Source organism: Protopterus annectens, chromosome 8.part0 (genome assembly GCF_019279795.1).
Source record: "Protopterus annectens isolate FY-2018-M chromosome 8.part0, PAN1.0, whole genome shotgun sequence".
In the NCBI taxonomy this organism is placed as follows: domain Eukaryota; kingdom Metazoa; phylum Chordata; order Ceratodontiformes; family Protopteridae; genus Protopterus; species Protopterus annectens.
Genome location: NC_056741.1, coordinates 744,129,179 through 744,148,220, shown reverse-complemented (window position 1 = coordinate 744,148,220; position 19,042 = coordinate 744,129,179). Strand labels below are relative to the sequence as shown.

Here is a 19,042-nt window from a genome sequence, read left to right as displayed (position 1 = left end):
ACAGTAGGGCTACATGATTAGGAGGGATTGAGAACAAATGAAGTTTGCTTTTGGCATATTCTTAAGCACAAGATCCAAAATGAAAATACTACTTCCACTGTAGCAGTCCTTGGTCAGGTCACACCTTGAGTACTGAAGGTAATTCTGAAGCCCATAAGGGAAAAGAGATTAGAGTGTTTAGAGGAATCCTGAGAAAACTCACTGGGGGATGTGGGAAGGGAGGGAAAAGGTGTGACCAAATATTGTTGGAATTAAGACTCTTGGCTGCTCATCAGCTTACAGTTTTGGCCCTCTGTTTCAGATGATCCTTGTTCTGGATGAGTCTTCCACATGGGAGTTTAGTTTAGTGAATAATGCATACAAGCCCATCAAGTGAAGAGTGTTGGCAGAATCCCAGCACAACAGCACCCCTTGGAGAATGGTTCGTAAGTCCAATTCCTGCAGCTGGGATTCAGGCAGTCATTAGCCCACCAAAGAGTGCACAGCATTCTAATTGGTGTTGTGAGAAAACAAATCCAGGGCCCTGCACTAACCCAGTATAATGTGCATTGTACCATATTTACTGGTCAATGGAGGGGTGTTAAGAACATACAAAAAATATCCAAATCCCTGCTGCTTGATAACATGGATCCCATATATCATATCACTCCCTCAGTGTCTTCATACATTAAGGTTCAGGGGTAGCAAGCAGGTGGATATTGGATGGGGTTTGATGTTTACAGGGAATTGGGAATGGTGGTCAGAAAAGAGGATCTAGACCTTTTCTGTCTAGAAACCCAAAAGGGAAAGGGTATCATGATATGGGTGGAAAAGATCATATTTGGGAGAAGGGAAGTGGTCAGCCTAGTCAGGAACAATGGAGGGAGGACAAGGCACAAGTTATAGATTGCAAGAGCCAACTACGCACTAGCTCTACAGACGTACTTCATCATGGGAGTGTCCCATGGAATGGATTACTAGAATGGGCGGATGAGATGGAATCCACAGAGGTGTTTTAGAGAACATGCGAAAGGTGGCTGAATGATGAGAAAAAATAAAGAGGCAAGATGTTAAATTCACTATACTAGATAGGCTGTGTCTCTTTTGCTCTCAGGCAAATGCAAGGCAATGAACTCAGAAGCAATTGTGCTCCACAGGTACATCCTTACCAGAGGGACATTTGTTTGCATTTAAACCCTCTGCAGTGGAGTTCAGAAAGTGAAGCATTTCGTACTGGTATGTTATGGTAAAATTAAACAGAATCATAGTCACATCTGACCATTCATTTACCTTTGTTTCTTCTGTCTCTTTTAAATGGCATTAATTTGTTTGTTCTTTGGGCTCTGGTTATAAGAAAAACTGATTCTAGAAATTTCTCCTGCAGGAAATGGAATAGGTGATGTATGTGAAGGTGATTTTGATAATGATATGGTACTAGATTTACTTGACGTTTGTCCTGAGAATTCCGAGGTTACCCTCACAGACTTCAGAGCCTATCAGACTGTGATTCTGGATCCAGAGGGAGATGTGCAGATAGACCCCAACTGGGTGGTCTTGAACCAGGTGAGTTAAACAGTAATGTAGTCAAACCTATTAAGCTGATGTGCAAATGTAAATGATTGCAAGATAGACAACTACATTTAGTTGTATTTCTAACAAAATTTCATGAACAGTTTTATACTTAGAAAAATATTCTTTCTATTTGTGAATTTGTATACCCTAGTGGCAATGACTGATGGCACATTTTTTTATGATGCCACTGGAAAAATATTCTGGGAAGTGTGTGCCATGTGTCGTGACTAAACTTCCTAAGCAAGAACTGTCATGGAGTCATAAAAATTAGGCCTTGTCAGTCCTGAGTCTAATCCAATGTTCTGACTGGATCACAGTATGAGGGGACAGAGGACATAATGTCTGTTTTTTAAATGATGTCTGCAAGACCTTTCCTTCCATCCCTTGTAGTAGACTGTTGATAAACCTGATAGGGATGCAGTGCTGGAGATGCATGTGAGGTGAGTGAAAAAACAGTTAAGTGGAAAATTCGGTGCTGGAAAGCAGTAAGACAATGACAGGTAGATTATGACCGGGAATGCTTCTTGTGCTTGTGTTCTTTGGAAGCATTATTTCAAAAATCATACAATGACCCATAAACTGAGCCAGTCTATCTGCTTTTGATGCTAAGGTGGAGTAATCAGCAGGTAGTAGAAGTAGTTTCTTGGAGACCGTCAACTTGACTTATCACATGCTTGTGCACTATGTCAGTATCAGACTCTGGAAGAACTATCTATTATGGAGTTGTGGTCATCAAAAACAGGTAACACAGTAAGATCTTGAAACTGAAATAATGTCAAAAATGGATCACTCTGACTGAGTGATAGTGTTCAATAAACAGCATACTGTACAGTAGCACAGTGCAGTCCAGCTTGTTGGAAAGTGTTCCCTAGCTGTGTATACACAGGCTGCTGAGGTGTGCAAATTTTACTGCCAAATCCCCCCCACATACACACTCATGTGCATGCTATCACCAAGTGCCCAATCTATGTAGTGGCATAAAAGCTGCTATGCTCTGTGTGCCATCCATGAAATGACCCCTGCCACAACTGCAATAGTGTCATCCAGTATGCAGGCTGCAGGAATTACTGTGCAACACCTTCTGCCAGCATGCCATGGTGGTACTAGACAATGTGTAGCACCCAGTTCATGGTTGTGGCTTATGACTTACTTTGTTTATGCTCACTATGCAGCATATCTACCTTCAGACAACTTACTGACAGACAAGAAGTTCTAGTTATAAGTTATGCATCTTTCACTATGGCATCAAAGACGCTCTTTTCCCAGGAGCGACTGTATCTGTGAATCACATTGCTCATTTACTTGATCCTTAAGTGAAGCATATCATGTTTTCTAATGAATCTCCATACTGTGAACTTTTATTTTGTTGATGATATAGAGTTCAAAATACAACGTTATGATGGGGCACTACATCTTTTTGCTCCCCACGTACAGAATTACTGAAGTAAATATTGTGGGAAGAAATAGCCAGGGAATTGTTATGGCTAGGCTTGTATAGGCCCTAGGGCTAATAGCCTAGTACCAACCTATGAACCTATTAAGTTTAGAATGCATTAGCCTTTAGCTATTTCATCTTTAGTGGATTATTTTAAGGACTTGTTTAAATAGTTTCCCATAAACCCTGATAGTTTATCTGGACACTGCTAAGAGAAGAAGATGTCGCTGCAGAGCGTGTAGTAATACTGAGGCTACCTCTCCTTCCCTTCAGTCTCTTCTTGGTTCTGAAGGTGAGAGGTAACTTCCATTCTGCACTAGACCTTAGTTTCTGAATGGCAGTGGATACATTCTCCTTCACATAGCAGAGAAAATTCCTGTATAGCTTTCCCATTATTCCTGCTGATTTCATGGCTTATCAAAATGTTCAAGGAACAAAGACTTGAGACTGATTCTTTGCTTCTTCATAGTATATGGGGGGGGGGGGTGAAGCTAGGAAGTCCCTAGGAATACAGGACACTCTCCTACAAAAGGTAGCCTGGATGGTATAACTGGACATGATTGGCTGGTTCTGAAAAGTCACTGTCCATGAAAAGGAAAAGGATGGGGTAAGTATTTATGTCTACCCTGCCTCATCCTGGTGTAACCATGGAGGTGCTTTCAATAAGTAAGGTAGTGTGAATAGTGAATATATCTGCACGAAGCATATGTGGGATTGACCACCCCATACAACACATACTTTTTGTAGCCCATTTCCATATATACTTTTGTACAAACAGACCTCCATTTAATGGGTTTTACTCTCAACTATTATAATCCTGTAGGTGGAGATCATTATCCTTACAGATTGCTACTATTTAATTTTTCTTCTTTACCAAGAGTATACTGCGGTGGTGGTGCTGCAGTAGCATTGTCACCTCACAGTTAGACGTTGTCCGTTCGATTCTCAGTTAGAGTGTCTTCTGTGTGGCGACATGCGTGAATGGGCGTTCCTTCATTGAAGGTTGTGCGTTAGGCCCAGCAAGCCAGCATGTAAAACTCTACTGCCAATCATTAGCGGACCGGAGTTCCGCTGTGGCGATCCCTAACCGGGAAAAGCCGAAAAGACACAAACAAACCGAGAGTATTTATAAAGTTGTTGGCCATCGTGTTTGTAGCCTTATAGAAGGATTACCATGTGTTCCTCTCTTGGGATGACTGGCTTCTAATGTCAGCACTGAGGGACTCCAAAGAAGTGTCCCTACAATGGTGCTCAAGTGGTTGCAGTCCTTGGGGCTTTGGATTTCCTCAAAAACAGCATTATTTAAAAAAATAATAATAGTTCTGTCTTTTTTCAATGAAAGTAAAAGGTTGTGACGGGTTTTTAAAATGCAAAGTGCACAGCTTCTGCCATCATGCCCTGGTGTTACTAGACAACATTTGTAGCACAAATAAAGGCTTCTTTGTTGCCATTTTAAAAGTATGTTATAGTACCGTGGTGCTGAATAAAAAACTGGAAATGAAAAAGCAGTACTTACTATGATCGTCAGGACTCTCTTTTGCTTATCTGATCCTTCTGACTGCTCATCACCGGACCTGATGCAATGCCCTGCACCCACAAACTCATCCAGACTCTTTTGGAACCCCATTCTTTCATTACCCTTCTCTTAACTCACCCCTTGAGTTATCTCATCTTATCTTATACAATTTGTTGTTTCTCAGTCTGTCTTAAACATCTTGAGGCTATACCTGAGAGGTATCTTGCATGAGGCAGGTATTGCCCCACTGAATGGGGTAAGCACAATAGTCACTGTAGTGTAAACAATGGTGTTATACAATGGTAGCTTGCTAATATTCAGAAACATGCATGCTGATTGGTCAGTCCAACCAGTGTGCCGATTGTAAATCGAGCATATATAAACCAATAGAAAAATATCAGGTCGCCTGGACTTTCTTCTATTAACATACTCTAAGGCTTTCCAGTTTTCTTGAGCTAAGAAATTGAGAGTTACATATGTTGGGCAGAGAAAATACAAGGAAAACCAGGTATGTTATACAAAACTAAAGAAGTGTACCTGATTTTCCTTGTATTTTTGCCCTCTCTCGTACCTCTAAACTGTCCAGATTTCAGTTTATTTAAAAAAAAAAGGAAGCAACAGAGATCTTTCTTTCTCTGTTGCTTACCTTCCAAAGCACCCATGTACTGCGTAAGCATGGGATCATAAGTCTCACATGAATGCACAGTACATCAGCTAAGTGGCAGAATGCAGAAACAACCACAGGGCTGTTATACAAATACATTATTTAAGAAAAGTAAGTAATTTCTTTCTTATATAATGTCATTGTATAATAGCAATAACCTACTCCTCGGTGTGATATATTGAAGATTTACCCACAGTTGCCCTTTGTTTAATCACTCGGTCTTTGCCCTCATGATTAAATGACATGAATCATGGGTAAATCTTCAATATACCACACCCAGTCATCGGTTATTGCTATAATAATATGCTTCACAATAGTGTTACACATATTTTTTTAAAAAATCACAATTTTACATTTAGTTCAGGTCACCCATTCTTGGATGGTGGGTAGGTTTCTGCTTGTAATCTGTCACTTCCCTGGGAATTGAGGCAGTGCCATAAATGTTAGACAGTAATTCCATTGAACCTGGCACAGAGGAGGACTTCAGTTAAACAATGCTACATGTGGTGATGTGTGTGTGATGTTAGTAGCTCTGCCCAGTTAGGGTATAACTGAAAATCTTCCATCATACATAACAGTGTATACAATGACAGTCCACTCCACAATGTCACTTTCCCTTCATTTCTGTGGCTGAGATGGCCATAGCCCCAGGGGTAGTATCAAGAACATTAAAAGTTAGACTAATAGGAGCAATTTGAGCAATGCAGCAAATGGTCAACTAGAAGGAAATCTAAGTGGATGGGGTAAAACGTGTTTTATATTAAATGAATGCAGCTGAGTATTACAGAGAAGTACAAATAGTTACACTAACAAATGAGAAGTGCATTTTAACTTTTAACCACTTTACTACCAACCATATCCCAAAAGACTCAACCTAACCACTGTTTTTGGTTAATTTTGCTCTGTCCACAAATGCCTGTATCTGCAAAACAGTTTGACATTTTCTCATGAAGTGTTCATGGAATATATTTTTCAGTAAAACTTCTCTGTGTTCCTACTCTCTGACGTAAATAAATATCTGTGTCTTAAATTTTAATAGAAATACTTCTTTGCCATGTTTTTGCCATATCACAACATGTGAACTTCAAAAATACTTGGCCAATTCATTTCCAGTTAGACACAATATGCTGAGAAATCCTCATCCTATAATGGAGTATAAAATTTACAACAGAAAATGAAGATGCTACGTAGTCAGTAAGAAAAATGGTTAACAAACTCAGATTTTTACCTCATATTTTTGATCTAGTTATCATAGAATTTGTAGGGTTTTCTTTGGAAAATCACTGAGGATTGAGGTCACTGAGTAATGACACATATTTGAGTTTCAGACTTCATATATTTCAGCAAATGCATGCTAACACAGATACTGTTGTTCTAGCAACTTTCTAAGTTTATAAGAGCAATATTTAAAGTCTTTCCTATTTCTTGGGCCTTTGTCTCCCCATACATTATTCTGTTCTTTGTCCAGATGTCTTGTGCTAAGAGGTTGAGAGGTATGCATATTACTCAGATCTCTTAAAACTCATTTTAACCAAGTACTATAGGATGGGAACATATTGGAAGTATGGCAATGACCAGTTCACCAGTGATAGCAACTTCAGCCCCAGATAATCACTGACACAACAATTTAACATATATATAGTATAAAGCAATAGAAAGACTGAGAATGGATGTACAGCAGAAAGAAATGAGCTAGCAAACACTTTTATCAAGATCCCACAAGGCAGCACAGATAAGACAATTAAAAATAAGTGTTATTCAGTTGTAGGTTTAATGGTATATAGGTGAGATAAAGTTATTATATCTTATCACAAAATAGTTACATCATTATTAAAAGAAAATGTAGTGCCCTTCAGTTTTGGTAAAACTTCTCAAAATGGACACAGTCATAAGCAATGCAGGCAAACTTGCATACAACAAGTTTTGACTTTCATCAGAATGTCTCCACAGTTGTGAGGAAGGCTTTCAGCATAACTCACCTATTACTAAACAAAATATCAGTATGATCTAGAGGAATTATTGTCCCATTACAGATCATACTTACTTGGAAGTTTTATAGAGTACAGTGCAGTCTTCTATACTTTTGAAATGAAAATGCTTTGTACAATTGCAGAAAGGTCTCAGATTTCTCACACTGAGGAGTAAAATACACACACACACACACACACACACACACACACACACACACACACACACACATGCACACACACAAATACATACATACATATATATATATATATATATATATATATATACTGCTTATGAGAGTAGTGCCATGTTGATAACTTGCGCTGTATACACACTGTATTACTGTAGTTCTCTATCAGTATACCTCCTGCTAACCTGCTTTGAGCTTACATTCATAAACGTTCTTACCATCTCTACTCTTATACTTTCCCCATATTTTCTTTTTGTAACTCAATGTGGTCTTTCCTTCGTCTCTTTTTATAATAAAAAATAACTTTATTGCATCAATGGTAATATGACAATTTAGTTTTTCTCTTTTCTTTCCTTTCAGAGCCTGTGGTCACTACATCTGACCCTCTGCCACAACGCCCAACTTCCAAACATTTTAACTGAGATTTTTTTCATTGTACAATGTAAGCAAATTTAACATGAAGAACCTTGCTGTGTATTAACTTCTTCTAGTCAGATACATACCTGCCCTGTGCTGTAAAATCCCCCCTCCTATTGGTCTCTTGTCCAGTGGATTACCCTGTGTATGTCAGTTACTTAGTTTGCCTAGCGGTCAGGCTTCTGCATTCAGGAAATAAAAGACAGCCTGTTCTACTTTGAGCCACTTTGCCAGTTGCTTTGTACTGATTACTCTCTGTTATTTTGACCTGAGGGTGGGAGCCCAATACCCTACCCTCATTTCCCATCCAACCCTTCTTACTCTACTGTTACACTTCCCATATAGACATTTCATTTGTTAATGTTATACCCTAACCCTCCTCAAGCAATCATACTACTATCATATAAAAACTCCTGTTTCTTTTTACCTAATTCCCAACTCCCATTTAGTCTTCTAGCACCATTTCCAACTGTCTTTCTTCCTCCCATACTGCTTTGCACTATATTCATTCATACTCACACTCCTCCATAACAGTACCTATCTATTCTGCATTGTATCTTCTTCTTTTCCCACATAAATCCTCACTTCTTCCAATTTAACTACATCCTCATACTCTAGCCTTTTAGACCCTTCAATTCTTTATATTCCAGAAAAGATACCAAGACAACCTAACACTCTTCCTTCATAGAAAATACTTATTTTCTACCTATCCTCTACCAACTTTCAGACTCCATCACCACTAACTATCCTACTGCTCTACAACATCTTATTTCCATCTTGATCCCCTATTTCCCCACTACTTGCCATCAATAAAATGTAAATCCCTTTACTTAATCATGCTACCCCTTATCTTGTCCTCTATTCTTCTCTTCCTTATGGGCCATCTCTCATCTTACCATGACTTTATAATAGCTATCAACATCTCTCCAACTCTGTCCCATCCAGCTATTCATACTTCTTCTGTACACTCTCCACACATTGCACTACACCTGTTTAATGATGCCCCTCACCTTTACTCCAGATATAGACTGATTAACTCCATTTCAACTCAAACCAAAGCAAAATTAAGTGGAAAAATACTCTCCAAAAAAAACACATATCAACGATTCCCCAGTATACTAAAATTCTTTTAGGAGAAGACATTTACTGTAATCCCAAACCCACGTATCATGATGAACATCAAGACAATTCTCTTCCACACACACTACTCTAACCCCACAACAGTCAACCCCCTATCCCAGTAATCTAACTTTTGATGTCATAAATGTTAGAAACAAAAGAAATAAAACTGCTGAACTACATGCTTGGATTCCCCAACATAAGCCTGATATTCTCAGTGTAACTGAAACTTGGCTTAAACCCAGCATAAACAACTCTGAAATTATACTTCCCTGCTATAATATCATGACCATATAAAGAGGAAGTGTGGTGGTATTGTTTTAATATTTCCCAACAACTACCACATTTCCCCTTACAACAAACTGATATCAAAATTCAATTCTGCAGAGTTTCTTATTAGATTCTTCTTGAAAATAAACTATTATAATAAACAAGCACGTATTACTGTCCTTTACATCCTTCCTGGCAACAGTACAGCTATACTGAACAATAGCCTTCATTGGATATCCATAACAATTCCACAAAAAAAAATAGTACTAGGTGATCTGAATGTCATTTACTTAGACATAACCTCTAACTAATCTACACCTAGCATGAACTTATATTGTTTCACATAACTAATTAATAGCCCCACACATGAAAGAAAAACATCAAATTCACTATTAGACTGGTACAATATCAGACTCACTCTGTGATCATCTCCCAGTCTGTACAAGCAGACATTTCACACATCCATTTAAATAGCATATTTATAAAATAACACACAACCTTTCCAAGTTTAACCCAGAAAAGTTCATTACTACCCTATCGTCTGTTAACTGTAGCTTCCTAGAAATAATCACCTTAGATAATGTTGTAAATTAATTAAATACAACTTTCCTTAGTATCCTAAATAGCTTTGCACCTCCTAGAAGGAAGAGACTAAAAGCAAATAATGCAATTTGGCTATCCAAAAAGAGTAGAATATTAATGCAGAATAAAGGAAAAAGTACAGAAAGAACGACAAAAATATAAAACAGCACAATATCTTGAAAACTTCAGAATGCTTCACAGTAACACTAAAAAGCAAATAAATAGAGACAAAAAAAACTATACTATAATAACTTCCAGAATAATAGTAAACACAACCCTGAAAAATTCTGGACAGCCATTAAAGAAATCTTGCATTCTGGCAAGAATTCAACCCTATCCCCTCTCTCAATAACTTACGCTCAAAACTGCTATGCAATTCCACTCTTATTTCATAGATAGCATAGCATGCCTGACCAAGAATTCCTCAACATCTAATCCTAACCCTGCCCAACATCCATGTACCGCCGCATCCACTTTCACCTTTAAACCTGTGCCCACATCCTATATAAAACTGCTCTGAAACTCAAACCATGCTCTACTTCAACTGATGACCTTCCAAGAGGGTACCTTAAAATAGCAGCCAATATCATTGTATATCCTTTCTTAATCCTTATAAATAGGTACAGCCAGGAATCCCATGTTCTGTCTCAGGAAAAACTTGCACATTATTCCTCTGCACAAGGAGGAAATTCAACAGACATTCCTAATTTTACATCTATAGCAATCTTATCCCTCTGTCCAAAATACTTAAATGTATTCAGAAACAATTGATAAACTATTTCCTGCAGGAATAACTCCTATCCCCCAGACAGCATGGCTTCTTTCCTTCCCACAGTACTAACACTGCACTTCTAACCTATATAGATACTGTCAATAAAGTTAGAGATAATGGCAAATTAGTCTCCTTCTTATTTCTAGACTTGTCTAAAGTCTTTGACGTTGTTTTCAGTCCACTCTTCTATGGTTAAAAAGCTACCTATTCAGTAGATATCAGTCAGTAAAATGGCACTTCACCCTCTCTCCACACCTCCCAATCATTACTGGTGTACTATAAAGCTCTATCCCTGGTCCCCTTTTCTTTAACATTCTCACCAACACCCTCCACACATCATAGGATCTTAGGAAGTTACTAGGCTATTGGCCTTCAGGCCCTTACAAGCCTAGCCAAGAATTTAGCCCATGTTCCAACAAGTCAGCACCCAATGCCACTGTCCAGCAGGGGCACAGGTGGAATCCCAGGGGTGTATTTTCTGTTCCCCATCCAGTAATCCAGATAGCACTTAAAAATAATTAATGAGACACTCTGTTTGATGTGGAGAGGGAGTCTATTCCACAGAAGGAGGAGTCTCTGGGACATAAATCTGTCCCTCCATCAAGTCCTGTTGATATCACAGACAAGGTTGAGGTCACACGTGCGGGTTCCTCGACTGGAGCTTGACTTGCAGATATGCAGCAGTCCCATCAAGGTGGGGTCTGAGATTGCTTTATAGACAGAGGTCACCTCTGAGGAGTCTGTATGAGACTGAGTAGAGGGACAGGGCTTTTAGCTTATCTATGTAGGATAGATGTTTGACGCCCTGGATTCTCCTGGTGAGGGACCTCTGTGGTCTCTCCATCTGCTGTATGTGCTTTGTGAGGTACATGCCTAAAGGGGCATTGTAGTCAATAATGGGTTTGTAAGGGAAGAATACAGGCATGTTATGACCTCCTTGTCCCTGGATGAGATACTCTTCCTAATAAGGTGGGCCATGTAGAAATCTTTCTGTACAATGGAGGCAGTATGGTGGTCAAAAGTTAGTTTGCTGTCAACCTGGGTACTCAAGTCCCTCATGACTGGTTGAATGATTAGGACCTTGTTATTAATGTGATATTTTTTGGGAACGTCACATTCCCCAGAGGGGATGATGATGCATGTTTTGGCATTCAGTCATTTGTTTGGGTGAGACCTTCTTGGAGGATGGACACATCACTAGAGGAATTGATGACAATGCCCAGCTTGCAATCATTGGCAAACTTGGCCAGCCATAGCCCACTGGTTTTGGCCTAGACCTCCGAAAGGTATATCTCAAACAACAGAGGCCCCAAGACTGATTCCTGGGGAACACTGCTCATTATGGATCTACTGCTTGATGTGGTTTTCCCTATTTTGACTAGGTGGGATCTATCAGTGAGCCAGTTTGCTACCCATCTGAAAACATACGGATTGATGCCTAGTTGAGGGAGTTTATCTATTATATCTGAGGAAGGAATAGTTTCTATGGCTTTGGCTAGGTCAAAGTAGCCAATGTGCACCATCTTTCCCTAGTCTATGGCTTTGGTGACTGTCTCAAAGAAGTCAACCAAATTTAACAGGCATGACCTACCTTTGATGAAGCCAAACTGCATGGGACTGAGTGTTTGGAGGTTACCAATGTCCTTGTTAATGAGGTCCATGATGTTGCATAGCCTTGCAGATCAGGCTACTTAGGCTTATGGGTCTATAATTTCCTGGTTCGGTGGATGCTCCACCTTTGTGCAAAGGGATGACAGTGGCTGTCCTTCACTTGACTGGGATGAAGCCAGTACTCAGGCTTTGGTTGAATAGGGTGCCTAATGGTGCACAAAGTTCCTGCCTGAGTTCATGTAGGAAGCAGTCTGGGCATTTTTTGCCTTTGAGAGGGCATGGATGACTTGCTCACTAGAGATAAGGAGAGGGGGGCAGGTGCTGGGGATGTCCTGATTTACTGATGGGAGGGGAAGGAGGGATGAAGTTTTCACTGATCCTGTCTGCCAGTGGGTTGGCTGTATCTACAGCATTTGTGTATGTTGTGTCCTAGACCACCATTCCTGAGAAGATCTGAGTGTTTCCTTTGAGATTGTGGACATATGTGAAGAAGGCCTTGTGATTGTCTTTAGTAGATGTAGCCAGTTTGGACTCAAAGTTTTCTTTGGAGGATTTCACTAGAGCTATTATTTGCTTACTCAGGCTAAGGAAGGATTGCTTACAATTAGGAACCTGCTCCTTCTTGGTCCTGGACAGCAATTTTTTCCTTTTATTATAGAGTTTATTTATTGCAGATGTCCACCAGACAGGTTTACTCTTCCTTGAGGATGATGATTTTGTCCTGTCAGGTATTCCTGATTCCATGCAGCTATATAAATGTTTGTATACTACGTTGGTGTAGATTTGGACATTGTTTCCAGTTCCTGCAGAAGGAGAGGGGGCTGTGAAGCTGTTTATACCTTCCCTCAGGAGGTTGAAATCAGCTTTGGAGAAGTTTTTATGTTTGACCCTAGCAAGGGGGGGGGGGTCAGGGGAGATGGTGACTTTGAAAGTGACCACTTTGTGGTCAGATCTTACCAGGCAAGATGACATCCACACAACAGGCTACCCTAATACACTGTACAAATGACTCCACACCCATTTGCACATCTGACAACATGGCACACCTCCAAAAATTATTCAGAATTTTTTAACAGCCACTGAAATGTGGTTTTGTAACTCACAACTCATGCTCAACCCTACAAAAACTAAACTACTACTTTTTTTTAACTTTTTCCCCCAAATCTCTCTTTCATGAAACAATAACATTTAAAGTCATCTGCCTTATTTTAAACAGGAAACATCTTTATTTAATTATCATTTATGACACAGGCAAGCCTACATTTATATAAATGAAAACAAAACACATTAACATATTTTCAGTTGAAAACATTATGCATCAGTTATCCAGTCATTATCAGACAAACATTACATAGCTCCTTCAAATCCTGTCTTCTTTAGACACTCATTCCTCCTCCAAAACATTATTCTGCATATATTTTTCCCGCAGATCCCACTTTTTTTTCTATGTAATTCGTTCCTATCCTTTTCTAAAGATCCAATTTCCAGTTGTTTTGTCTCTGTTACTACAGTGGATATAAAAAGTGCACACCCCTGTTAAAATGCCAGGTTTTGTGATATAAAAAATGAGACCACAGTAAATCATTTCAAAACTTTTCCCACCTTTAATGTGACCTATAATCTGTACAATTCAATTGAAAAACAAATCTGTTAGGGGAAAAATATAAAAAATAAAAAAAACGTACAATAAGCTGGTTGTATAAGTGTGCACACCCTTAAATTAATACTTTGTTGAAGCACAAAAGATATGCCATACAGGCTTTCTCTAATAGAGGTTAAAACAGATAGGATAGTGCTCAAATTAAAAAGGAAGAATTATGTTATAATAAGGATAGCAACAAAAGACAGATGGCATTTGTATCCAGATGTAATATTTTTTCTGAACAGATTACCAGCATTGTTAAAGAAACTGGGAAGCATTTGTTCAGGGTTTAATTTGTTTGTGAAATATATAATCTACACAAACATTTCTTAATTAACATTTTACCAAAGGCTTAAAAATTAGCTGATTGGTTTGCTCATAGTTACTTTGTTAACGTCTTTTAAAAATATAAGTAGTCACCTGCAATTAAAAGAGAGCATATCCCCCTGTGGTGCATGTAATATTTTCAAGTTTTTGTGGGATATTTTATATTGGCAAAACAGAAAGAAAATTATAAATAAAAATGCAAGAACATATAAAACATAATGAATTTTGAGTCTGTCCATTTTTATGAAGTACATAACAGACGATGTAATAGCTTACTTGCAACAGTGAAGAATTTAGAGTAAAACTGGTGGAATGAGTATGAAAGACATAGGGCCAGATTCAATAAAGCCGACACAAGTGTACACAGTATGTATTCAAGAACATTCTTATCACATTTTATGTACTTTCTAGTCACTTGGAAAGATTACACTAAGTGTACATGTAAGCTGCACTTTGTGGCAACCTTTATGAATCCCTGTCATTATTTAAAGTTGCAAGAATTTCAGTAGGAAAACTAAAATTAGGAAGAAGAAGGTGTGAGTTCTGTTCACTCAGAACGATGTACACTTAGCGTACACTGATTGTAGGCGTTATTGAATCCTGGGGACACTTTATAGTAAAATACAGTACTTTAAAACCAATGGGAATAAATATGGAGATATTTAATTGAAGCTAAATAATTTGTTTTATTTTTGTATTAATTTGTTCTATTTAATTGCATTTTATTTTACTGTACATGTTTTAGATTCTATTTTTATTTTATTCTCATGACGTTATATCCAGGGTGCTAGGAGGTGTATAGTTTGTGGATTTTATAATTAATTGAGATCATTTTATTTTCTGGACTCTGGCTTTTGTCATTTATTTTTGGTGTGAGCAGTGCTCGGTCTTTATTCACTGCTGCATCTGGTCCTTTTTGAAATACTGTCTGTAAAATACATCTGTCTAACAGTAGCTCAGGTAGCTTGCTGCTAAAATAAAATGCAGAGCTTGAAAAAGACAGATTGGTTTGGGGTTTAGCTTCTTCACAGATTATGGGACAAGCTTAATCATTATCATCATCGGCCCCCTTTTTTCCCATTTTTCTATATGGGGTTGGGGTATCGTGTTAATTGTAGCCAACTCTCTTGATTAAGTGTCACACTCCTGCCTTCTTCAACACTTATGCCTGACTGTCACAGATCTGCTTTCACATAATCCATCCACCTCTTTGCTGGACGACCTCGTTTCCTCTTACCTAATTCCTGTCTGTCCCAAATCTTCCTCACCAGATTGTATTCTGCTTTTCTACACATGTGCCCAAACTATCGTAATCTGTTCTGTTTGATCTTTTCTGCAATTGGAGATACTTTGGCTTCTGCTCTTATGTCCTCATTTCTTCGCCTGTCCCACAGTATGCATCCTACAACCTTTCTCAGGCATTTCATTTCCATCACCTCTAGCTTCTTCAACTGTTCAGCCTTTACTGCGCAGGTTTCTGTACCACACAGTAGTACTGGTCGCACAACTGTCTTGTACTTACTGAGTCACTTTCCAGACGTTGGTGGAGTGCCTCCGATGCCCTATTCTTGCTATTGCAACTTCTTTCTTAGCTTCTTTGTTAGTCAACCAGTAGTCCTTCCTAGCCTGGTCAGTCTTTTCTGTCTCCCACTTCTTCCTGCACTCCTCTTTTCTTTTGATGACTTCCTGGACTTCTACATTCCAAGACCAGCTTTCCTTATGTACTTTATTTCCATACCTGGCTCGGCCACATATCTTTTCTGTAGTCCAAACACATGCTGCTTTTAGGTACTGCCATTCTTCTTCAACTCCACCTATTTCCTTCTCTTCTTGGGGTTCTAGAGCCCTGAGTAATTCCTTGAACTGTTGTACTTTCTCTCCAGTCAACTTCCAGGCCATCAGCCTGGTCTCTGTTGACTTAGAGCCTTCTCTGACCACTGCTTGCAGCTGATTGTGACAACTAGTGGTTTATGCTGTAGGCCAACTGTTTCACTGGGGATGACTTTGCAATCATGGATTCTACCCCAGTGCCTTTTCCTTACTAGGAGGAAGTCTACCTGAGTTGCATGTTGGCTGCTCTTGTATATGATCTTGTGATTGTCTGTCTTTCTGAACAATGTGTTTGGTACTGTCAAGCCATTTGCCAGACAGAAGTCTAGAATGGCTTCTCCTTCTTTATTCCTGTTGCCCTACCCATGTCGACCAAGGCAGTCCTCATATCCTGTTCTGTCTGTCCCGATATGTGCATTCAAGTCACCCATTATCATCACCAATTCATGTTGTCCTGCTTTATGTAGTAGGTCCTGCAACTGCTGTCTGAATGCACTCTTTTCCTCACTATCACAACCCTGCTGTGGGGCATAGGCCGAGATTATGAATACTGCCCAATCATTACACTGGAGTCTGATTGCCATGAGTCTGTCATTAATTCTGATGATATCCCTCACTGCCTTCTGAAGCCTCTCTCTCACCACAATTTCTACACCATTTTTAGCCTGCCCTCCACCTGAGTAGTAGATTCAGGATCCCAAGCCAAGTGGCTTTGTTGCACTGCCCTTCCATCTCATCTCATATATACATAGGATGTCCAGCCTCCTCCATATCATCATGTCATCCACTTCCAAGTTGCATCCTGTCAGTGAACCTTCATTAAGTGTAGCAATTCTCAGTTCATGTTTGGCAGGTCGGTTGGTTTTACGTCCAGCTTTCGCTCAGCAGAGCTATCCCAGCTAACCCAGGCTGGGCAATTAGACACTGGCCAGCCAGTAGCTTATTGACCCAGGGCTGCTGGGCTTTATGGTGGGCACACACTGGCCAGTAGGGGCACATATACCCCTCAAACCATTAGCAAGGGCCCCTGGCATTGGTCAGAGTAGGCTGGGTCCTCAACCCACTTATCACCGGTAACTACCGAATCACCTAGAGCCATATTTTACACCATTGAGTGGCTAACCCTGCCATGGCTAAGCCTCTTAATAGTAGATAATAGCACATATCTGATAGCTTTTAAGAAATTTTGAGATGACTTTGTGGGTGATATGATACAACACATAAGTTATATTACTCCAACCTCAAGAACACCAGTAGATCGATATTCAGAGGTATGGGCATATGAATTCTTGTAGAAGTGAACTGCACACATGTAATAGACACTTATGTATATGCACATACACGTGTACACACAAACACACACACGGACACACACACACACACACACACACACACACACACACACACACACACACACACACACACACGGAGACATCTATACGTGTGTGCAATTTTCTGTGCATCTAAATATGCAGCTTGTGTGGATGCAATTGACAAAGCAAGGTACCTAATGGCATGATCTGCATTCTAGCTTTTCAGCATCCTATGACTTCCTGAATGACTTGGCATATGAGTTAGCTGTACTTACCAAAAATATGACCCTGAACCCTCTGTGCACACAGCTAAATATATGTACAGCACTTGATGTTTTGTACCATATGTCTCAGTACAATGGATGACCATCACATAGGCATACCACAAAGTGATGTATGGATGCAAGTATTATATGCACTGGACAACTACTGGAAGTGTAATTTTTGCCTTTTGTTCTGTGGATTGTTATAGCTAAAAATGTTTGCTTTTTACCTAGCTCTGAATAAAAATATTTACCAGTGATAAGTGGGTTGAGGACCCGGCCTACTCTGACCCATGCCAGGGGCCCTTGCTAATGGTTTGAGGGGTATATGTGCCCCTATTGGTCAGTGTGTGCCCACCATAAAGCCCAGCAGCCCTGGGTGAATAAGCTACTGGCTGGCCAGTGTCTAGTTGCCCAGACTGGGTTAGCTGGGATAGCTCTGCTGAGCGAAAGCTGGACGTAAAACCAACCGACCTGCCAAACATGAACTGAGAATTGCTACAAAATGTAATCACCTATCACTACAGCAGATGATACTCACTGCAGTCTCATTATTACTTCTGCATGGATTTCCCCACACTGCTACACAAGCAATGACTACATTTATTTTATTTTATTAGTTTATCAACCGGGATAGTGAGCTGACCAGTCGTGGACCCATTTCTGCCACAGCAAGGGATTTATAATACAGAATTAAGAAGGTAGCATAACATTGTCAAAAGCATAGATTGCAATAGTGGAAGAAGTGAAATTTATCTGTTGACAAGATAGTCTAACATTGTACATACAAAACTGTTGTTCCAATGCAAGTTGAAGCAACACATTAATTTGTGATATGGAGTAGAATCATTACAAAGCATCCAGCATCACATTAGCACACCGATGTTATATATTTGCAGAGCAGTGCAGTCAATAGCAAATTGCCGTGTGGATTTTGCTATGTACCAAGTTATCAGTAATGATGAAGTATTTATGTGGTGGATAGTACTTTCCTAGGCTTACTAGATGAGGACAGTGGTATGTAAGATGAAATTGGTTAGTTGTGTGCATTTTCAGGTGATTTTATATTAGGGGGTATTACTAAAGCACTTACAAGATGCTCTGCTGCTTAGGTGTATAGTGAGCTTTTCCCTGAATTTAGTATATGAAAATGAGTTAAAGATTTTTTTGGGTGGAGGAATGGAGAAGGCGTGGTCAGAAGAAGACAGTTAAGTTCAGTGCTTTGTGAAACATTTGGGCAAGGTTGGGCAGGGAGAAGAGTTGGTACGGGGTAATTTTCTTGGTCATCTTATTGTGGAGAGTCAGAGTGTGGTTAGTAAATAGTGTATTGTGAGCCAGACTGAGCAAGTCAGCTGTTTCCTTAATAGAGAGCCAGCTGGCGAGTGATATAGTGATGTTCGATTTTTATGAGTCAGATACATTTACACATTTTGTAGAACCACAGTCCAAAGAAAAAGCCAGTGATTACTTTCAGTATTTATTAAAACACTTGTTGAACAGCACACAGTCCATTAAAATGTTCAGCAAATGCTCTGCCTCTTAGTAAACTACAGTCCACAATACAGTCCACAA

General features: G+C 39.5%; 1 protein-coding gene across 2 annotated transcripts in view; it reads left to right on the top strand.

Moving 5' to 3' along the window:
• THBS3 (thrombospondin 3) overlaps window positions 1-19,042 on the top strand; it is a 948,644-nt gene that overhangs the window by 652,948 nt on the left and 276,654 nt on the right. For both annotated transcript variants that reach the window (XM_044080201.1, XM_044080202.1), the window contains exon 18: window positions 1,364-1,542. In XM_044080201.1, the coding sequence (XP_043936136.1) occupies window positions 1,364-1,542 (179 nt within the window). The remainder of the gene's footprint in view (window positions 1-1,363; window positions 1,543-19,042) is intronic.